Raw genomic sequence first — 25,251 nt, 5'->3', positions numbered from 1 at the left:
ATACATATATATCTAAAATTTTATTGTATACATATATAATATGTACATATATGTATATAGAAGGATATATTATATATAAAGGAGGATATAATTTGTTTTTTTAAATATTTTTAAAATATTTAATATATATATATATATATATATATATATATATATTTAAATTATTTTAAAAATATTAAAAAAAAACATTATATCCATCCTATGTCTGATGTAAACACATCAATTCTAAATGTGATGACATTGATTTATCATTTTTCTACAATACATTTTAATTATACTGACAGCAGTATAATATAATTATAGTGATATATAATCACATATCTTTTGCACAACTGAAACTTTATGAGACGTAAAAAGAAAAAAAATGATTGATGCCATTTTTATTTATAATTATCAATTAAAAAAAAAACAGAAGAAGAACAATCGACATGTTCACAAGAGTATAAGTAAAATACAATTAAAAATGATAACTTCGTAACTTTGTAACATCTTGATAACTATTTTAATATTATGTTTTATGATGTAAGTAGAGAGAAAAAACGAATCGGGTGGTAATTAGCCGTTCGAGATTTTTTGCGGATGGCAGAGGCAAGGAGTTTTTTCGGATGCGAGAAGAAACGGTAGAGAGAGATAGCGAAAAGTACGACTGCGGGATAATTGGAAATGATTCATCGACCGACCCAACAGCAATGCAGGGTATTAATTTAAAATGGAACCGATCTGAATTATTTCCGTTCTATTACCGACGAGATAATTGTGACTTGGCGAGACCGCTAGACGCGCGGACGGCGATTCAAACGTACGGCCGTCGTTAATCTCATCATAGTATGTCGCGAATCTATATCTGTTAACGAGATCTTTTAAAATTAATCTTAAATTTGCACGTTTTCGAGATTGATGAATGCTGCCCGGGAAATGTAAAGATAAATTGAAAATAAGCCAATCCAGTCTTATTACTCTGTAATAAAATCATACAAGATTTTTAATAAACGCAATAAAAATAAGTACAAATTTTTCGATACCTATAAATCATATTATTACGTTGTATATTTCATATTAAATTTATTTACTTCTAATATAATGTTATTTTCATATCATTATGAATATCAAGTAATATTTAAAAACCAGAATCTATATATTTTTATTACATATTTAGTATTAAAAGTACAAGTTTTATTTTATCTCCTATTTCCATTAAAGGCCTCTTGTATCAAGCAAAATAAAATTGATCATCAGACAGTCCAATTTAACGTGAAATATACGCTAAGATTGCGTGTGTATTAGCACGTTTTTTCTTATCGTTGAAAAAGCCTTCGTTGGTAGTGGATAATGTTTCGTCGGTCGTATCGTCACGTCGAAACGATAATAATGGCTTACGTTGCATAATTAGAAGAGTTTAACAGCAACCGCCGAGGCGTAAGAACGAGACGATCGAGATGACGGCATCAAGACGCCGTGGAAAGTATATGGGTGGCTGAAAATACCGAAAACACATTCTCGAGAATGGCATTAAGGATAGCTTTTCGTTCAATCTTTTCCATCCTTTACCGAGCAAATTCAGCCTGAAAAATCATTATAGTGTATTTCAATTCACCATGTGCGATCGATTTTTGTTCAGCGAGTAACCTAATTATGAAGATACTTAACATTAAAAATTAGCTATAAAATGTATATGTTGAAATATGTAACATATCGAGATTGCTGATTTTTTTTGTACAAGTAAAAATTTCTTCTTACAGAAAAAAGATTTTTCGCGTTCCACACAGTTTCTCATCTTTACGTTAAATCTTTTCAAGAAAGTACAAACTAAATAAAGATATAAAAGAGATCGTATTAATCGAAAATTTACCATAGATAAATATTGAAACTTATCTTCAATTAAATAAATTCTTTTGACATAAATCCTGAAAACACTGTTAATAGTTCGTAACTCTTTTCAACAAATATTGACATCTCTATATTGAAACAATCATTATCTTTCTAGATTTGTCAAGCATAGAATTGAGAAAAGATAGTGAATTAAAATCCTCCTAAGATAAAATTAGAAGACTGTAAATAAATACGCGACAACGCGAGATTATTTGATGAATTTATCCTGTTTCTTTAAATATTTATTACTTAAATAAGTAAAAAAATGAGAGCGTTTTTTTTTCATGCAGTTTACTTATTTATTTACACTTATTTACTCATATTGTCACTTCCTTAACAGCAGGAATGTAAGTATAAACTAAACTAAAGTAAACAGGATACAATAATCTCGTGTATTTATTCACAATTCTCTAATTTTACTTCAGAAGGATATCAATTCATTCTCTTTTCTTAATTCATGCTCTGTAATTTTTATCTCATGGTACTTTTCGATAAACCTAATAATTTTAGTATTGTTTTAAGTTTTTTGATGAAAATTTCTTTTATTTCCTTTTTTGCTATTTTCTTCAAAACGAAGCAAAAACGAGCAAATCTCTAAAGGATTCTTTCTCTTACTGTTAATATTAATCCCCTAGTTATTAATCCCTCACACGCTCCCAAAGTTTATTTAATTTCGGGACACCCTGTATATACCAATATACATGCATAGATATATTTATATAAGAAAAAAAATATGTACATATATATATATATTTCTCATATAAACATTCACACACGTGTATACATGTATATTGGTATATATCGATTGGAGTAAAGGGATGAAGGGAGAGAGAGAAGCAGGCGCCATGGCGTCCTTCTTGCAACCTCTCCAGACAACAACGACCCCGAATATAACTCCGCCGATATGGAACTAATGAATCAATTACACATAATAGGACCGTCGCCTTCGAGGAACGATTGTCTCGGTTTTCTCGGTTGCTTCAAGGACTCTCGCTATGCAAACAATGCCTACGATGGGGGACGACGTTGCAACGGCCTGCAGTCGATTGGTATCAAATCGCGCTTTTAATTGGAGTCGAGCACCATCGTGTGAGCACGATCGCGTAGAGTAAAAAAGGGATATTACCTATGTACGATGCAGGATGGCATTATGTTAGAAATTAATTGAGATGGAAAATACGTTGAGAATTTTTCGATGGAGCCAAAGTATAATGTAATCGCATAATTATACTGTATTAAAAATTTGGATATTACTTCGTATAATAAGTACAATAAAGAATAGAAATTATTCAATGTAAAAACCAACACATTTTTAGTTACAAAAGAAATTATCAAAGGAAAAATTTTGTTACGCACGTAGCAAGATAGTAAAATAAATTACTTATTATAAAAATGTAATTATAAACAAAAAAGAAGATATTATTTTAAGTTTCAGAAAATATGTCGGTGACGACTTTTAAATAAAGTCAATCAATACATTATTCTTGATTGTAATACAAACTGCAATAAAATTTTTACAATCAAAATTATAGTAAAAATGAAAATAATAAAAAAAAAAAATAATACGAAATACAAAAAAATCCCTGATTCTGGTTATTAATATATCTAATCTTGTTAAATTGTTTTCTTATTGGTATATCTCTTTATCTCGGTAACACTAAACTCATATAAATTCTCTAAAATAGTTTTATTTATCTAAATTATAAAATGTGCGTATATGCGTGTATACATTTCTTTATTTGGCCAAAATTTAACTTGATTATTACTTATACTAAATTATCCCAGATTTCCTAAGAAAAATGGATTAACTTAAGAATATAGCAATATTCTCGACGCTGAGTAAATCGGATCTCGTGATGGAAAATTCGTGTTTCGGCTATCCATCGTCATTCATCACTTACGATCCTTATATTAATTATTGGTGCAGACTCGTTTAAATTCTACGAGCTGAGCTTCTCACAGCTCGTAGAACCCCAATACAGCTTTAACAATTCGTACAATTCCTTTTTATTTAAACTCGGTCGTCACGTCATAGCATTAATTGATACTTACGCGAAGAGAGAGAAGAATCCATCAACCGAAAGAGAAGAATTTTAAGAGCTTGTCGCAAGTAGGGCGAAAAATGGAATAAATTATACACAAGCGATACACATACGCACGCACACAAACACATGGAAAATTTCAATGGACGGATCTCTCTCCCTCGCATATAGCGAAGCACGAGAGCGGATTCATCGAAACACATATATCAATTTCACGCACACAAAGTCAAAGCACGAGGGATTCGAGGGTGCGTCGTTACGTTTAATGTCTATGACGTTTCGGAAGAGTTTCTGGTAAAAAAATGACACGCGTGCTTGTATGTCTATATTTCTGGCAGGAACATCTGAGTGGATGAGATATATTAATGTACAGACATATACACACTGGTGGCTTCACGGCCGCAATATAAGAGACTATATTATCAGCCTCATTAATCAGTGGATCTGCGCGGGATTTCAAATCCTGATCCTGATTACTATCAACTGACAATTTCATAAATTTTCGTTGGAATTCGATTATTTATTGTTAGTTCCAACAATTTAAAATATCAAAAAAAATTCCCTACGTAATATAATTTCTAATAATAAAATAAACACAGAGCAGTGCTCAAGTAGAAATAGTTAGCGCTTATCGTTAGCATAAAAATATCTCGTAAGAAATCAGCCATATTAAAACACAGTATCATAATTAGAAAAAAATATAAATTATTAAAAAAAAAGAAACAAATGTCACATGTTTGAGAATATTTTCTAATAAGATGCAATGATAGAATCGATTTGATTTTAAATAAACAATTTATATTTCTCAAATAAGATTATATATTTAATTATTATTCAAAAAAAAATATTATTACTATTACTATATTTTTCATATTATTTATGAAAACTGTAGAAAATCAAGATTTGTTCCTCCTCGAGTGTGCAAACACATTTTATCGCATCTTATCTTAGGTTTACCAAGCACTTCAAAAGACTTTAGCTTGAAAAGGATACTTTTCCAGATACATGTTTATTTAGGCTTTAACATTTTGATGCGTAGAATTCACTCGGATATGATATTCGTGAGACCGATCTTCAATGATCTTTTATCTATTATGTTTGTACGGATAAACTTCATCCTTTTATTAAAGCCTGAATTTTGCAAGGAAAATTTTATGATTATATATAAAGTGCTTAAATCAATATATATTGCCGCAAATTTTAATTTTCTCCGTCATATAACAAGAAATACGCTTCTATCGTTAGTGCAGCTTTTAATAGCGAATTATCACTATCACAATATTAATTCTGCGATAAATGTTAATAGTCTATGATCACTTGTAACTCTTACACACATTTAAAAATTAATTTACTTTATTAAATTGCTTTATAAAATTACTATCTCATATATATAATATCCAAATAATCGCAAAAATGGCTTAATATAATAATTTTCAATATCTCTGTTTGTTTTTCCATTAATTGTTCGATTTCTATTTTGACCTAGATGTAAGATTAAAATATGTGTATAATTTCAATGAATTAATTTCTTTTCTCGAATTAGAAATAATAAAGTATCGTAATATTGGAAAAACAAACGTTAATCGAAGATAGAGATGGACACACATAATTAAGTGATCAAGAACGAATCATGGAATAATCTGACAAAGATGAAAAATACGAAAGTAAAATAAGCAATTCTCTTTACATTACCGAAACATATCAAGCAGTATTATTGTTATTTTTTTTATCATTATCAATTTTTACAATGAGATCATATTAATACTCGATATTTACGCTCAAGAGTGGGATCCACTCTGTTTAATGAAGTTTTGGAATTATCTCCATTGAGGACGGTGAGTCAATCGGGATCTTAAACGCTCCTTCATGTAGTCCTATGGAAGGGAGAATATATTTAGGATATTGCCTCGTGACCACGCGGGCTGCAGCTACTCTCCGAAATTAGTAATCAAGTTCCATTCCGATAAAACATTTAAGCTCGGCTTATTCTGTGTGATGCTTCGTGCTTCTCGAATATGCACTGTACACGATTGCGAGACTATCGGTCTTATTAAAAATCTACATATATAGAGTGTCCCAGAATTAGACCGACAAACTTCAGGTGATTATAAAAGACATCAAAACAAGCTAATTTTGTCAATAGACCTGTGTCCGCAAATGAGCCATTTTGCTACTAGAGAATCAAAGACTAACAAAGATAAAAATCTTTGAAAAAAATTAATTTCTTTCAAAATTTTGTTAATGTGGTGTATTAAATAGAAATGTTTTTACCGTGAAACTTTTTTATTATTGTTGTAAACTTTTGTAAAAGCAAGAAGCCGCTCTATGTATGAGAGGTGATTTCACTCCTTAGAATCGTTTTTGGGTCGCAACTCTGGAAATTTTTTAATTCATCCACCCACGTATATGTAAAGTTTCATGAAAATTAGAATTTTCGAGTCCCTTACTAGTCTTTATTCTCTAGTGCCAAAATAGCTCATTTGCGGACACGAATTTTTTGACAAAATTAGCTTGTTTTGACGTTCTTTATAACCACCTGAAGTTTCTCGGTCTAATTCTGGGACATCCTGTACATCGCGTATCAGATGATACGAACGATAATATTTCTTTTAATAATTTAAATAGTCAAAGACTTATAGCAGTTTGTAATAATTCATATTTTACGATATACGTAACGCATCATACAGGTAAAAAACAAGGTAAGAGTTTGACATATTCTTATCGTTAAGAAATTTCTAGTACAATTAGTACAACGATTCTGGAATGTTAAATGTATTCAACAAATGTACAAAAAAAAATATAATAATATAATCCTATATATTGTTTTAATGAATAATTTATATGAACATCCTGCATTTAGCAATAAATGTGACAATTTAATTTTTAATAGGAAGTAATATTGTATTATCCGAGATCTTCATATAAAGCGAATATAATATCGCACAATTCCATTTAATAAATCTAAATATGGGACATTGATACATATCAATATCACGCATGTTTTGCATCCCCCGTTTCTATTTAACTATCCTTTTCTTTTTTAATGTGTAATAATATCAAAATATATCAATATAACATTTATAAATAAAAATATTAATTAAAAGACTAATATGTAATACTATACACTAAGCTAATAAATCGTATAATGCATATCGTCGTGTATGTGTGATTGATGCAATAATTGCATTATCTTTTCATTGCTTAAAATGCAGCATTGAATATTAATTCTGAATAGATAATCAAAGATATGTGATGACATATCAATTCTTAAAAAAAAAAAAAAAAAAAAAAAAAAAATGTTATTACCGAGACATCTTATGTTCTCGATATGATGTGCGCGCAATCTGTGAAGCTAATATTTTGACATAATTCGCGAAGAAGTATACTTTGTCATTGGCAGACTATTAAGACTGCACTGTCTTCTTACACTAAAATAATATCGTCCCCGTTTCACTGATTTATACAACTTTGTGGAAGAAGTTCAACTCCGCGAGATTTGTACTAAATAATTCCGCTGAGTGTTGATTTAATTCAATCCTGTCGCGCATCGCTTAAGTACATTCGAGACGAATGTATACGCACATATATATGTAAATACAGACACACGTACACGTGTATATAGACATATACACACATAATCATATAATATGTATGTACACGCGTACAATATACATGGTACTCAATGTCCCGTGGCGCGGCGTTTTAGGATCCTGTGGCGCGTACCAGGACGAAGGATGACAAGGCGTCGCGGGGTAGTTGGAAGAGGGTGGCTCAGGAGGCCGTGGCCCATTTTCACGCAATGACGTCAAGCCGTATATCCCCGCGTACGTCACTGGATTCGGTAAATGTAGTTTTACCAACTATGGGGCACCGCGTCCACTGCACCCGAAGTTTATGCTGCATGCGCATATTTCTAGTATACAGATATATATGAGCACCGAAAGAATACGCTAACTGTCGAATATGATTTTATGTCTATATATATATATTTGCATATAAATTATCTTTTAAAAATAAAAATATATAACACATTATAATCTTTCATTATTATATATATATTTAGCTGTTATTTACTTTAGAACCATTAATTATTTTTTTTTAATTGATCTTAATACACGCATAACACACACACACATATATATATATATATTTATTTATTTATTTATTTATTTCATCATTAACTTAAAACATCACACTTTCTACATAAAATAAAGAGCGTTTAAAAAATTAACTTGTACTCCTGTGTTTCGAATAAAGCAAATCAAGAAATTGGATCAACAATATATATATTTGGGGTTTAAGTTCCTTAATCCTTAAAAGGTTTAAGTCCTTTAAATTTCTAAATGGATGATAATTAATATCTGATAGATAAATATATATTATAAAAATAATATTTTCACTTATTGTTAACAAGAGAATTAAATTCGACAGTTTTCGTTTTAATTCGCTATATCCATTGTATATCTACTGTTTATGTATGGTCCAATCGTACGGATACATTGGCGATCGAAAATAGGTGCAGTGGTCGCTGCGGAAATGTTCCAGGAGTTTCTCGATAGAAGTGATCTAATATAGATAGATGTTCATTGATGTTCCGGGATAGTGTACTTACAGACGTTAAGTAGCAAGGTATAGTAACACGGAACGAAAAGTTAAAAACTATCGTGCAATAATACGTACGAGAAAAAGAATAATAAAAAGAAAAGAAAAGAAATGTTATCTAAGGAAACGTCATTAAAAATTAGCATCACTTTATTTTCTAGAAAAATCTCTAGCGTCCCGAGAGGACGTTAGCTTTAAATTCAAATGACACAAAATTTGTGGTTTCTAAATGAGTTATGAATATTATAAACATGCTACAAAATATTTCTCTTTCTGGGATTAATTAAAAACCCATACAATTGGATATAATTAATATTTCTTTTTTTATTTTGATCCGAAAAATAAATTATTATTTCTATAACATAAGTGTCTATGACAAAAATCATTTTCCAATTAGCAATAATTTTATGTCATCTAAAATTCTTAGTAAGCGAGCATCTAATCGCAAGTAGAATTCTTGCAATGATCATTTTGATCACATTATTTTAAATACTCAACAATCTGCTCGACTACGAGCCTCTCTCTAAGATTTTAGAAAAAAATGTGCAAAAAAAAAATAGATCAATAATGCTATACGTGCTAGTAAAATGTGAACTTTAAGTTTCGTGAGAAATATGCAGATGCGTTCAATTTCCGCGATTAAAAATAAACACGTACTATTAAAGCCTTAAATGCATATTGCATTTCATATCGCACGAGAAACTTATCGATGCTCATAACCGCATCTTTCCTTCAAGTACAGATTATTTTTCATACACGCATATACACACATAAATATACATATATAATATACGATGAGTAGTGATTTTCTTGAATAACTTGATAATCAAATAAAAAATTCATATTAAAATTTTTTATTTTTCTCATCTTTAACCCTTGGCATCTTTTATTAACTCTTATCACATCTTATATAATTCTTAATTTTTATTCTAAAAACCTTGTTCTTTTCAATTAACGTATAATTTTACTTTTTATAATAATGCAAAAATATTCATGTAGGAGACACACATTTAACATTATTTAGAAAATATACTTTGTCATAATAGAACATTCTAAGAAAAAATTATATGTTCGTTCCAATACATGTTCAAGATTAGATGTATTTATATCACACATATAATGTGCATTAATGATTAAGATTTTTAAATGAATAGAGTGATTAAGAGATATTTAAATAAATAAAAATTACTATAAAAAAAGCATATGAAATATAAATAATATATATCTTATAAAAACCTTTCTCACATAAATTTCTGTCAAATTATCAATCATTAATTGTGTTTGAACGAGCGAATAAATAATGCTACGCGTGCAACTAGCGAGATACATACATTGTCAACGGTGTATCGATAATTTATGGATTGATTATTATTGAAATCACGCTTTTCTACAATCAAAAATATATGTTGGTTATAGGATCGATGTGGTTCGATAAGCGATAAGCGAATTGTCCGCTGAATTTTAATTAAAACACAACACATCCCGTAACGACATTAGCGTTTAGCGCGCAGTCGTTTTGATACACGATGTTTCAGGTGCATAAATTGAATTCATGCAATACTCAATTATAGATACATTTAGTACATAATTCAATATTCTTTGTCAAAAATTAAAACAAATTTTTTTTTTAAATGTCAAAATGTTGATCATTTTCAAGCTGACTAATAAAAAAAACGTTTTTTTTTTTTTTTAAGGACATATATTAAAACTTTATTTTTATTAACTGCAAATATATATACGTGTATATTGTATTTAGTGCTATAGAAATTCCCTTAACACGAGAGAAAGCAAATTAATTATTAATTAAATTTTGATAGAAAAGAGATATCGTTTAACAATTTCTGATAAGAAATATCACTCGGCTCACCAAATATGTTTAGTACAACAATAACTTATTTTACATAGGGCACGCCTACAGCGCTCAAGAACTCTATGAAAATTATATGACTGCAAATTGTGCAGGTGTTGTAAATAAATAAATTCAACGAACGAAGCGCGGATTGATTGCTTGAAAAAAAGTGGATCGCGCTGATTGCAGTCATGTCGCAGCTTCGCACAGTATCGCGAGCAAATTCAATGGAAAGGCGTTCATATATAACTAGGACAGAGAATTTTATATTCAAGTCTTTATAAGTCCTTTCATATCTTCTTGTATCAATGTATTTATATTGTATATCTTATGATGGATTGTGAATGTTAATAAGAACTTTGTGGGGAAACTGATTCTTTCACTATATCTCGTTCTTAGATCTATTAATCTAAAAATATATGTTGAACGTGGTTTGCGCATACAAACTAAAAATTAAAATTAAGATAAATACCATAATTATAATAATACTTTTTTTATAAAGTAATTTAATTAATAACATAATCTCATATAATTTTATCTAAATTTTATGAAATAATATTAGTGATATTTATAAGATAATATATCTGGTTAATATTTATTAATATATTATATATTTTTTATATCATAAATTTTCACTTCAGCATACTCGTAAAAATAATCAATTCTTATTTAACACTTTTATTCTCTTTCTTTATAATCGTAAATTGCTAAAAGTAAAAAGACAATTCTATTTTGCTGCAGATATATGTATTCTAGCATTTGAAAACAATACAATTTGTTTCTGTGTCTACTGTGACTTTTCTATGTTAAGATATGATACATCGAGCGATGGCGAAGGAACTAAGGTCGTTGAAAAGTCCATTGTCGAGCTTGTACCGTGACGCACAACAAATAAAGAACAGCTGAATCATGCTCCGTAGTAACACCTACACGCGTACTATAACTTACAGTGAAATCTCTTCGAATTATGAATGAGTAATTCATCAAAAACTTTAGGACATTATAACTTGCCGAAGAATTGATATAGCGGTATAAAATAAGAACGTTTGAGATCGATAAATTAGTGAATTATTAATCTGAATGCGCTATTAGATGATTAAAATTATTATATCAAAATGTCATTTATTAATCTCTATCAGCATAAAGGTATAAATTAATCAAAAACTTTTCTAGTTTTCACAGAGAAGAAATCACGGAGAAGAAATGACGAAAAATTATTTAATTTAAAATATATTATCCTTAAAAAAATTGTATGTATATATAGTATATTTAGGATTTATCTAATAAAGCTATTAAAAAATTAAAAATCCCTATTTTTTTTTTTAATCACTTCTAATTGAAGAGTTAATAATGTAATCATTGTTAAAGTTATCACTCTTTCTTAATTCTGTAATTATTTTGCTTCTCAACGCACAACTTGCATCTTTATATATCCTGCTATCGCTATATATTCTCGTTGCAATTGCAACTGCTGTTGCCGACATCGAGACTGGGAAAGCCTGGGGGCAAAACTAATGAGCCGCGTAGTAAATAGAAACGATTTTCAGTGCCTAATTTAGGGGCTGTTGATGATAACCGCGGTAACGCATAAAAATGAGAAGGCACACGTAAGAGATGAGGTTCGATGGTGTGATAACGTAGCCGCATTGCGGCACACGACCACCATGCTTCCGAGCTGGCTACGTCGCCGAAGCGGCCGTATAGACCTCCTGCGCGTTCGAGTCTTCCCCAGATGTACTAATACTACTACCATCGCCGCACGCTGATACATCTCTGGACATCTGCCTCGAGATTTATTCTATATGTGCGAAACGTATCGCAATCAATAAGGTAGAATTGATATTTCGCGTTAAAAATGCATTCTGCAAGACGGATCTCTCTCGATGGTGAAATCTCGTTTATCCACGGCATCAAAAAGCCAGTTCCATATTACGAAAGATAAATATATATATATATATAACACAGACTTTATGCGTTTAGAGAGTTGTTTTAGACGAAATAATTATATATACATAGTATTATTCTAATTATATGTATTATACAACGTACATGTTTTATAGTATTACATGAGCTTTAATAAATATGTAGCCCTTTAATATATCGATAACTGTGTTTTTAATATTAATCATCAGAACAAAATTTGAAAATGACGTAAAATTTTTTTTTATAATGATATAGTTTTAAAGTAGAAGTTATATATATATGAGAAAGAAAGCACCATTATTTTCTCAGAATTACCATGTTCCACATTTTTAATTGTATACTTCGTAAAAAAAAAAAAACTTACGACTGTTAAAGATAAAAGTAAAATATATACAGAGAGTTTACATACATTTTAAAAAAAAATTTGAAGTACTTAATATCTCTTGCACTTTATATTTACTCATTTATATTAAATTCATAATGAATGATTTTAATAATCATAAGCAATAGAAGTATGTTACATATTGTAAGTTTAAATATCGCTTTTAATCAATATATTAGTATTGTAATATATCTTCAAGAAAGATAAGATTTATTACTGATTAATTTTTATTTTCTAATAAAATAAATGGGGTTCTCCTAAGTAACAATTATTATTTTAATTTATTTAATATTAATATCTTTTAAAAATCAATGTGTAGTCTAAAATTATTTCAAGATATTTTATTTGACGATGATGACGATAATTCTATAAAAATTCTCTCTCTCTCTCTCTCTCTCTCTCTCTCTCTCTCTGCAACAGTTCTATTATTACATGATTTGTGTAGTAACCTGCTGATTAATGGACGTACACATGTTGACATATGTATTGTCCTACGTACAGCTGTTCATCGTGCATGTTACGCAAGTATACTCGTTAGTTGTTTCAAAATGTCCGTGAGCTCTTCAACCCATATATTCATTAAATACTCAAACTATTTTGCCGAGATAAATGAGACGAGAAAGCACACGAGAAAAAAAAAAATAAAAAATCGAACACCCCAACATTTTGTTTAAATTTATTCAATGAGTAAAATTTTTAGTAAGGATAATGAAGAAAGAAATATACATACGCATGCAAAGAGAATATTTTTGAATATGAGATGTGTCAGCTTATAGATCAAGTAATAGTGATATATATATATATATATATATATATATATATATATATATATATATGTATATAGGTAAAGTAATATACTTAAATAATAACAATAATATTAATAACAATAATAGACTTAACAAAATAAGAGGAAAAAGAAGAATATAACGAAAATGATAATTTCTATATTACATATACTGGATAACCTATTATCCCTATTATCATAATAAATAAGAAAAAATAAAAATAAATCCTACTAATTGTGAATCGAAACGACTTACCCTGTTTTATTTAAATGTTTAATATTAATCCATCTTTCTATTATACATGATTGATTATATAATTAGGAACGCTACAAATGCTCGGCTTCTCTCTCTCTCTCTCTCTCTCTCTCTTTCTCTTTTTGAAAAATCTTTTCTACTAAAATTTATTAAAATGCAATGAAGAATCAATGTAATTGTTTTGCTATACTTGCTAAATCTACTACAAAATATATATAAGAGAAGTGCAAAAGTAAAATGATTTGAGTTATTATTGCGCGAGACCTTAAACGATTAATATCTATCTTCCTACTGCGACAATTGAGATACCGACATTAACCAGTTTTCTCGCCACCACCTACGACTCCGCCTTTCTCAACTCCCACGTGTAACAATTTTCCCTTTATACGACAGATGCACAATCGTTTACATGACAAGCGTAGAAAAGATCGTCAGAGAGCTCGTACTGATCTGAATAGCCCCCTCGCATTTTTTACAAAGATGAGAGCTGCTTTTCTCTATCTATTTTTGAATCAATAACGTTTTGTAAAGATTTTTTTGCATCTTATATATTTCACATGCAGATACTATTTGTAAATAATTATGAGTGAGAGAAGAAAGAGAGAGAGAGAGAGAGAGACAAAGAGAAAGATTAAACAGTATATAACTATTATATATATATATATAAAATCACGAGAGATTTGCAATAATTTTACAAATACCGTTAAAAGTAATCCATAAAAAAAGTCTATTTATCAAAGCTTGAAAGTAAAATCTTTTCGCCCCGATATAGCTGGAGTTTGAACAATTAATATCGATCCGCCTATCGCAGATAACGAGTAACGAGATGCGAGCGCGTAATTCGATCGAGGCGATCAGCAATGAATTGAATCTTCACATATATACACGGGTAGGCTCCCTCCGGGCTCAAATAGGACAGAATAGGTAAATAGCAGTCGATGAATGAAACGAGACAAGTAAAGAGGTGGGCGTATAGAGGACGATGCTATTATCTCTCGTAATTAAACGACTCAAATTCGCTATCGATTGTGGCTCGTCGAATTAATTCTCGCTCCGCATAGATATGTCTGCATGCATATACATATATTGTATATACGCGCGCAGTATTCTCTCGCGATGTATTGTTACCTCCAGTAAGAAAATTTTATGCAAATGTTGTGGCCGGATCGTGAAGAAAAATGAAAAAAATCGACACACGATATTTAAACAATTTTCGAGTAATTTTTAAGACAAGCTTGCAATACGTATTGGATACGCAGTCTTATAATAATGCATTATAACATGTTATACGTAGTTGTGGCTGTATGTTAGCCGAAATTAAAGATTAATTAATAGCTTCTACAAAGAAAAATTACATTATGTAAAATAATTGTATTATTAAATTACGTATTAATTATGTAACGTTATATTCGCTATAATTATAAAATTAAATTTAAAAAAGAAACATAGTTGAAAATTATATCTTTAATAATTAGATACACGCAATATATATATTTCATGCTCTTATAAAACTAATAAAAATCTAGCATTCCAATCAAGATACGAAGCACGGTATTGTTCTTGTTTTCAATTTAAAACATATAAAAAAATGAAATCATTGCGAGTCGCAAGACCTGATCTGAAAAAAAAGGACATTGATTTCTACATTAAGCGAAGGTGTGGGAAAAGCGCAACGAGATAATATGTTAGATGCAATTTGATTCGATTTATCGAGGCGAGATTGCGTGTCGACGAAAACGAAGATGACCGAAATATACAAGTCGATCGGGTCCAATTAATCGCGACGGCGATGCATATGCATGCGCACGTACGACCCTGGAATAACGTCCGCTCTGGCTATTTCGCGCTAGTTATGTATTTAAGCAACGACATTTATATGCATACGTTTCCCCGCGCCCGCTTGGCGATCCGCACGCACGAACGTAGTACGCACGCACATGCGAGGAAACATTATTCCGGAATTCGCACCGAAAAATTTTAGATCGACGAAAAAAAACACGCGAGATATATAATTATTACATCGTAAGGAAAAAATATGCATATCTGCATATTAGCATTTCGCATTTTCTACAGAGTCGTATTATTATTTTTTTATGGGAAAAAATTATTTTCGAACATTATCATTAGCGTAACTGCAATCTGATGTCTGACTCGCAATTGATCGCGTCGACGGACGATAATTTGCTGTGGTATTTGTCGGAAAGTGCTGTAGATTTCTTTGGGGAATCGAACAATTACAACCGTTCCCGTGAGACATCCATGAAGGAGCTTTAAAGGCCGGGTCGTCAGCCAATCTGCAGGCATACGCCTATACTCTATATTTGCCCAAGACACATACTAATCTAAAAATTATAAGAAATTCTCGCAATAAATAATCGAGTGCAATTTTTATATTACGAAGAAGGAGTAGTTTACACGCGAGAAAAAATGTCAACTATATATAAAGTATAATAAATAAATTTAAAATAACTGATGCCATAAAGTTTAATCTAACAAATCGTCCAAAAGTCAAAGCGATTTAAAAAGTGTCTTTATTATGAAATTCACAGGTACGACGAAATTCGATATTTCATATATAGAATACGGTTATGATATCGGAATTTTATATAAGTTACTGCACGCTTTCGTATATGCAATAAACCCGTATACAAAATAAACTCGCCGTAAGATAGTTATAAGAATATATATTACTACCGAGGGTATATATAATTGTGCCATTTAGAGAGACTTTTGTAAACATGAGGGTCATATCCTTAAGAGAGTCACAAATAGAAAAAAGTCTACTCGTTCGTTTTTGTTTCATCATATGAAACGAAATCAAGTACATAAGATATAATAAAGCTTGTCTTAATATTAATCTTATTAATAAATTAAATTATGCTATTCATATTAGATTTTATTTAAATATCATAAATATAATTCTCCTCTAAAGAGTGTCAATAATTTCGTTATGATAATAATATTAATTCATTAATTAATTATATGTAATTATAAAGTTACAGTGCATCATCATGTTAAAGAAAATCTAAAGAATGATATAGTACTTATTATTAGTAGTTATAGTAGAAACTTTAGTTTCGCGTACAGGATTATTTTTATAATTAAATCTCCCATCGATAGCCGATATCAACGAACTCTTGAAATAGCAATTTATCCCTCCTTATTTCCTTTCTATTTCAATTTCACAATGAATTAATAATCCTATGATAAAAAGAAGTTTTAATTAATTACTCTAAGATAGTTTTAAATTTCATCTCACTTCGATGCAACTGGTCGTATGTCTATGGCTATTTGTCTACAGGCGTGTATCAGCGTAACATTGTTATCCGTTGTCTAAACTAATGAACGATATCGTAGCGTAACTAATCTCCCACTAAGATATGCGCCGCGTAATGCAAGCTGAACGAGAGATAAGATAATATGCATGACGTGCTTACCACATTTTTTTACACTTTTGACACGATCGGATAGTCCATCGCGCAAAAAGATTTTCCCAACATGTGGAGACAGATATCTTTTTTTTTTTTTTCGAATATTAAAATCTTTTTCATCGTCAGCACACGAAGCGTGATAAAAAGGCTTTACATCTGACGAATAATCGAGACGGGATTTATTAAACATTCACAATATAATTATTCGCAATTTTACACAAAACTCATGTACAAAACACGCGCGGAAAGCGTGAGATAATCACTTAAGTCTATCCTATTTCGCGTTTATTGTTGTATTAAAACGACGTCATTTTCCAAGCGGATATTAAGCCTACTTCATCGGCTTAATGATGGCCGTTAAAAGTGTTTTACGAACATCTACATTCCGCGCTTTATACGCATCTTTTATAACGCCCGTAAGTCGCGATTGGTATTTACGGCCAACAAGAACGTACGCGAAGATGCGTCGAGAAAAATATATTCTCGTATCTTAACGCATCGGGTAATGGCTCGACTACTTGGAACAGCTCGTGACAGTTACGGATGCGTAGTTTCATTTTACATACACACATATATCCTAGGAATACTTAAGAATTCTTCAATTATTGTAGCACGTGGTACGATACGTTGTATCTAAAGGCGTTATCGGCCTTCTCTCACACGTGTTTTAACTCGATAAAGGACGCTTGGATATAAGTAGCAGGGAAGTTTCTCGCAGATGAGGGGAAGTACTTAATATAAGACATCTTTTTTAAGAGCTTAAGTATAAAGCGGAAAATGGAAAAAGAGAGGGAGTCTTTTTATATCTTATTCCCAATAATATTTATTCGTGCGTATCTTTATGAAACACTGTAATTTAAAATAAAGAAGATAAAAATATAAAGGAACAAAGCGTATATGAAGGAGAAAGAGAAATCAAGCAAGATAAATGTGACACATGATTTACTGTCGAAATTAATGATCAGTTTATAAAGTAATCGATAATATAAAATAAAAATATAATAAAGAGAAAATTAAATAACTACAAATGTGGCTCTACCCTCACAATTTTCTATTCTCTGTATTTTTTATCATACATATAGTTATGTTTTATAATATTAAGATAGAAGATCGTTATTGATACTGTATAGCTTCCTTTATCATAACTAGGTGCAGAATTAAGGAGGGGACGAAGGGATATTCGAAACAAGGAATGTCCTGTACCAGAGACTGGACGGAAAATTTCTCTCTTCCTTCAAAATTCAGAGCCGTATTTTTCGGGGTGGATTATCCAAACCGCCGCAACGGAAAAGTCGCATCGTCGTTCTCGCGCGCGCAAACGTAACACCCTCCCGAGAACCGGGAGAGTGCTGAATGGGGGAGGATGCATTTCTACGTAAGAGAAGTCTCGCGCGCGCTGCGCGCGCGAAGGGGTCGGTGTGGCCTGATTTCATTGAACCTGCCCGCACCGCGTACAACACCACGGTGCCATACGTCGGTCCCCGCATCCCCGGGGACACCCCCGCGCATCCAGGAACGTTCCCACCCGCGAACATTCGCAGTGCGGAGCGGTGCGCTCGCGACGTGGGGGTCGGCGGTCGACGCAGAGATACGGGAGAGGGGAACCAGGGGGGAGAGGAGCGGGGAAGGAGGGAGGGAGGGGGGGGTGGAATGACTGGGCCGGGGTGAATTGAAGCTATGCATAGCCCGCCATGGGCTATATATAGGTCGCCGTTTCTATAAATAGAACCTCGATCGTATCTCCCTCCGCTTTCCTGTTCCCCCCTCCCCTCTCCCCCTTCCTCCCACCCTCCCGCCACCCATCAGCGTCCATCGCCACCGTGGAGCCCCGTATAAGCTGCGGCAGCCACGAGGGACGGTCAGTGTACCACCCCGGTGTATAAAAGTTTACAGCTAAATATATAACCACCCCCGCCCGCTCTCGCGACCCGGCCGTCGCCGTTTCCGTTGCGGATCGACGCGCTGCTACTCTCTGAAAATACTTCTTACCCCCACGGCAGCTGCCAGCTAAGTAGCAGCCCAGGATGGTGCTACCGGTACTGCCTGTCGTTCAAATACTAATCATTCACTTCGAAGCTTAAACCATCGTGATCCCGGGGAAACATTCACAATTAATCGAATATCAGACAAGAATGCGTGGGAGAATAAGATGATACAATATGTATTTATCTTTTAAAATAATATCCTCTTTTTTAATTGTTCAATGAGCATATCATCTTATTCTCCCATTCTTGTCTTTTCGGTTAATATAAATTGGGATTCTTTGTTAATTTAACATATATATATATAAAACAACATAAAATAAACCTGCGATCTCAAAGCAATATAAAAGCTAAATAAGAAAATATTTAAAAATATTTAGTTATTGTATACACTGTGAAGAAATATATTTTCAATAAGTGTTTAAAGAATATTCTCTATAAGAAATATATAGCTCAGTATGACGTATGCTGAGCTATGTCACATTATTCATTCAAGCCCGATAAATTCATTGCTAAAGTAAGATTTAGAGATCTGACACTTTAGGTAATAGTTCTCAGAAAGCTTTTTAGACTTCGTAGACTGTAATCATACGCTGTCGTTATTACTGTCAGTAAATAATAGAATGTGACTCGAGCCATGTCAGCCATGAGATAAGGTTTTTGCAACGTTCGACTTTCGAGCAAGCGTGGTTCGTGTGATATAGCGCTCTTCCGATTACAAAAGGTTTCATTACGTAGAAACTAGCTAACGATAAGTGGAAGTATTTCGATATCTATTTTTCCAAAACTATCGCTACATCGTTCTCACAACTTCCATTTCTATTTCCTCTACATTTTAACAATACTTCGTTTTCTTTAAGCTTATAGGAAATCTTTCGAAAATGTCAATCACACGTATTAATCTTAAGACAATATTTTCACACATACACAGTTGAGTTTTAAATGAGCGATTGCACAATATAATGCATTTGCGTTTAATGCAACTTGAAAAAATTTTTTTAAGCTGTTGTGTCTCAAATTTTATGGTATTTTTAACGATGTTCTCATAAAGATGCTTTTAGAGAAATTTCATATTTCTATATAATATAGTATTTTAAATTTAGTATGTTCAGTGCAAATTGAATCTAACAGAAACTACCTTGAAAACATATCACATCTTTGACGTTAATATAATATTAACGTCAAATTATAATATTATATTAATTATTGTATTAATCATTTCTCCAATTTAACAAACAAATAGATATGATATAGGTATGCGTGTGAAGGAAATTCTCATAAACATATATATGTTTTGTATGTTATGGAAGTTTTGTTGTTTAAGTATATGCGTGTATAGGAAAGATTTTATTGCGCGATTGTCTACTTGCTCTTTTTGTATGTATATCAAATGTTAGAGACCTTGACATATTAATTAATTGTATCGCGCGAAAATATAATATTGTGTGAATAATATATATCCCACGCAAGAACATAGACTATTAACTAGGCTATTAACTATTTTTAAAAAGTATTGGAAAAATCGCATTTGTATTCTACTTAACTAACTTAATCTTCTTTTGAAATCAATTTATAAAATTTAAATTTTCTTTTTAAAAATAATTTAAATAAACGCGCGCAGTTTTTTTTTACGATTATTTCACGTTTACTATTCTTTAAATGACCATCCTGTTTCAGTATATTTGTTTAAAAATTTAACCAAAGAAAAAAGTCTTTTATATATTAATTGAATAATCTTATATAAAAGCGCGAAAAAACGTAAGATTCCACCCTATATAAATTTTAATTAGATAGTAACACACTATTTTACGGATTCGTTATGTAAATGGATTTATTGTATTAAAACTACCTTTATTTTTATATTCTCGTTTATATCCAGTACACATATAACGCTAATGATAATTGAAATTAACAGAGAATGTCATTTTATATCATGTTAGCGTCTAAATATAAGTTAAACACGGCTGGGATCAAATATAGCCTAACGTGACATAATTTATAGCGATATAACGTAATTTATATATAACTTTATTCTCTCTTCTCATTCTTATATTATAAAAAGATGAAATAATAAAGAAAGAAATATGTATTGCTTAGAGATTATAAAATGACACAAAGACAGAGAAAATATCCAGAGTGTCGTAATTTTAATTATCATTGAATTGTTTCTAACGCCGATTTCCCTTTCATAAATAATTTTCTCCTTAATTAATATTTTCTTGATTAGAATTTTAAGTTATTATTAATTAACCAGGATGGATTAATTTGTTTGAACAGTTATTTGGAATCTTATCTGTTCGATATATAGACTGCGGAGTATTCTCAACACATGGGGAAAATATCGGATATATTTAGCAATAAATCACGGATCGCTGGCACATTCCTCTCCCTTTCTTTTAAATAACTATAAAGAGTGTTTTAGACTCGGACACCAAGATAGTCTCCCTAAAATATCCATGTTAAGAAATAATAGACAAACATTCACCTACGATTAACAAATAGATACCTAAGTAACCCTTTGTGTTAAGACCCAGTTTAGAGATCTTTTATTCTTGGATATAATATACGATAAAAAAATATATAAAAAAAGAAGAAATAGGATGAACATAATGCCGTACTATTTGGAAAAAAAAAAAACGTAGCCAGGTCAATCCTTGTAGCGCGCGCGCAAAAATTTTTATGAGCAATTAACCAAAATTCTTTCCCGCTCGACTAAGATAGCGATGGCGGGTATCCTAACATTTAATGTATTGATCAACCGTGGGGGAATAAATAGAGATAGAGCGAGGGGCGTCGTGAGCCTGATTAAACTTCATTCTCCGCTAATGGTTTATAAATAGGCAACTTTTTTTTTTTCTTTTTTCTTTGCCTTCCACGCGGTCACGACGGACGAGAGAGGTGCTCCTGGAACAAGCGTCCTTCCATTCCACTGTCCTGCCTCCTCGCCTACACCGCCTGCCGACCTCGTCGACATTTTCCGATATTTCCCCGCCGATTTTCCCGACATGTGGCGCCGGCTTCGGCAACATGTTTTCGCAGGAAATTGCGTATCGACACTTTTAATGGCGACTGTTATTTGATGCTCTCGAATGCAGATGCCATATGCCCGATACTTGAAATCAAGGCGATGATTAGATTGTCGTATCTAGCATTAATTTAAGCGATTGCAAAAAAATGGATGTATAATAGTTATACTTTTATATCTATCTCGTATAATAATTTTTGTAAAAATTCACTCTCAAATCATAGAAAAAAATTTTTCCTTATTTTTGCCATGTAAATCACTCGCAAAATAATACACGCGAATTATGCAAATGTATCAAGAATACGCGTATCACGTAAAATAAGCTTCAAACATTTTTTTATGTTCCTGCAGAAAATATTATTTTCCTTCGAAGATGTTAAAATATATAGCAATTACATGCTACGTCATTATATGATATTTAAGATATCGTGAAATCAAAGAATTATCAAACATATATTATTGTAATATAAAAAAAAATGAATCTTTTTTCAATATACTTTAGTAAGTATGTATTATTTAAAATATATATCTTATTATTATTCGTCAGCACTTCCATGTATAATGAACTATGAACTTTGAAATGTCACGGAACAGTGCACACGTGCATATAGAGATTCTTCTTTTCCGTCCCGCACGCGGGCCCCGCAAATAGCCGTTCACAGGGGCGTAGGTCGGATCGATCGTGGATAAAAGTGAAAGGCCACCCCAAGGGGCGGCCGAGAGGACTATCAAATCTTGCATCAGAGTCTGCCGACTCGAGATCGTCTGTTGGAGAGTAAGCCGGGCGTCAAAATCGAGATTTGTCCCGAAAGACCGATCCGTATCGAGAACATAATCTCAAGGATAAAAACATGGACATTTCATTCCCCAGACGTGGAATCGAAAGATTTTTCCAATTTTCCAACTAAAGCCAATTGAGAAAAAATTTTACATTCTAATGTCCAAATATCATCTATTTAAAATATTTAATATTATATATATATATATAATATTAATGGATATATAATATATAATATAAATTGTACAGCTGAGAAATGTTGCAGAAAATGAAGACATAAGCAGCTTTTATTAGATAAAAATAATTTTTCTTTGATATGTTGCATCTTACATAATCTTAAACGATTTGAACGATTAACGTGATAAACTTAATATTCATGTTCCTTCATTATCTAAAACAGACGCGTAATTGTTTGCATATTAGTGAAATAATATAATATAATATAATTTACTCGATGAGAACTTCAACAAGAGCTGTACGGGTATTTTCAAATCAGAAGTGATATCTGCTACAATTGCAAATCGCTCAACTAGGTCAGCTCCGTAATTTTTAACATATATGTAGATGGATATAATCCGTTTCGCCATTTAGTCAATAAAGGTATCCACATATTTTTAGATCCCTATATGAAATATAGAGATATCCACAAAGTATATAATGTCTCAAATTTCAAATTCGCTCGTTACAGTCTTCATAAATTAAAATATGACAAGCATGGGATATATATATATATATATATATATACATACACACTTGAATAAAATTATATATATTATGCTATGTGCCCTAAAAAATTATATTATGTATATTCTATTATCTCTACACACTATCGCAGTTACATGAAATGTAACTCATTGAAATTTGTTTTGTAATAAAAGCGTTGACAAGTTTGTTTTAAATCGATATATAACTAATATAATTTTAATATATTAATTTAAAAAGTTGTGTATATTAATTCTTATGGATTTTAATGATAAAAATAGGATTAAGTAAATAAAACATAGAGGTAAACTTGATGATAAAAAAAAAGAAAATAAAGACATTTTCTGAAAGTATTAAGGTTAAAAGTTTTAATTATGACGAGACAGAGGAATAAATATCAAAAACTGACAATACTGAAATCTTCATGTAATATGAAAACGACCGATATAACCCCATTTTCAATCTGCTTCACGTCAACATATGTAAATGAGATGATCAGCATTTTCTATTCTTCTCCATTAATAATAATTATTCGACGCGATTGAAAATTTGATTATTCGCAAATGTGGTACGAGAAAAAATCTCGTTAAAATATCTCCCTCCGAGAGTATAAGATGAGTGTTTGTAGGAATGGTGCAAAAATTTCCTGGCGCGAACCTTATCACGCAGCTCTTAAAACAAATCACGCAACCATTGTCAAAGTTTATAGTGAACCACGTGAAGAATCGGCCGCTTCTAAGAAAATATGTCCTGATTCAACTGGGACGTTTCTATTATTGGTGCGAAGACAAATTAGCACAGCAAAGAATTCCAGCTATAGCGAAAAAAAAGCGTGCTGATGACATTCGCACAATGGAGCTGGGAACGACGTTATTAATCGAGGTATAATAATACATATAACGATCGTGAAATCTTTGCGTACGTTGCACGCATATTAATCTTATAGATTAATTTTTTCACAAAATAAAACTCAGATTTAATCTTTAAGATATTAGTCTTTGGTCTTTTGTGGAGCGTACTCATATACGAAACACGTAAAGCTGTAGAGAGATCGCGCATCGCTGAACAGCTAAGAATTCAAGACTTCAACGACTTAGAAGCAGAAAAGGATCGGCTGATGCGGCGAGTCGAAGATCAAGCGACCTTAACGAAACAGCTCAAAGATATCATCGTAGAATATTCGAGACAAGCCGGGTGTACGTTACCACGTGATTCGGAAAAGGGCGAATAAAATGCTCCGTCTGATTTGAAGAAGAAATAGTGGAAAAATCTCAGTCGTAAAAAAAAATATTGAAGAATATATATCCACACACGTCGTCATGTTAAAGTATCGACAAGTCTCGCAATGGGAAAGAATTATCCTCCATAACCCGGTATAATCCCCTTTTCCGAATAAATTGACCGCGTTACGTTCTCGGTGAACCACAAATAATTGACGACCGGCCCACGCTCATCTCATGAGAAACGCGGATTCCGCCAATCTATGACGGTTCAAACTTTGCGCGGATATTCTTCCGTTACCGCCTGTCCATCACATTCTGGTTAACATTAGCATTCGTTTGCATAACGAACGTTATTTCCGCGCCCGTCCCGCTGCATCTGACTCGCTGCGACGGATTTCACAGC

At 31.7% G+C, this 25,251-nt stretch overlaps 2 protein-coding genes across 3 annotated transcripts in view; one reads left to right on the top strand and one right to left on the bottom strand.

Annotated features, from left to right (window-relative positions):
- The window catches only part of Task6 (TWIK-related acid-sensitive K[+] channel 6), a 75,762-nt gene that overhangs the window by 17,199 nt on the left and 33,312 nt on the right, over positions 1-25,251 (bottom strand). The gene's annotated exons all lie outside the window — the stretch shown is intronic.
- Positions 24,241-24,856, top strand: LOC138941501 (uncharacterized). Its single transcript, XM_070311239.1, has 2 exons — positions 24,241-24,507; positions 24,614-24,856. Exons 1-2 carry the CDS (start codon positions 24,256-24,258, stop codon positions 24,854-24,856), a joined length of 495 nt encoding a protein of 164 aa, XP_070167340.1. The 5' UTR covers positions 24,241-24,255.

The sequence above is a fragment of the Polyergus mexicanus genome, unplaced genomic scaffold, assembly GCF_030449975.1.
Source record: "Polyergus mexicanus isolate NDT 795.1 unplaced genomic scaffold, iyPolMexi1.0 SCAF_19, whole genome shotgun sequence".
Taxonomy (NCBI): Eukaryota; Metazoa; Arthropoda; class Insecta; order Hymenoptera; family Formicidae; genus Polyergus; species Polyergus mexicanus.
This window is presented reverse-complemented; position numbering and strand designations above follow the sequence as displayed.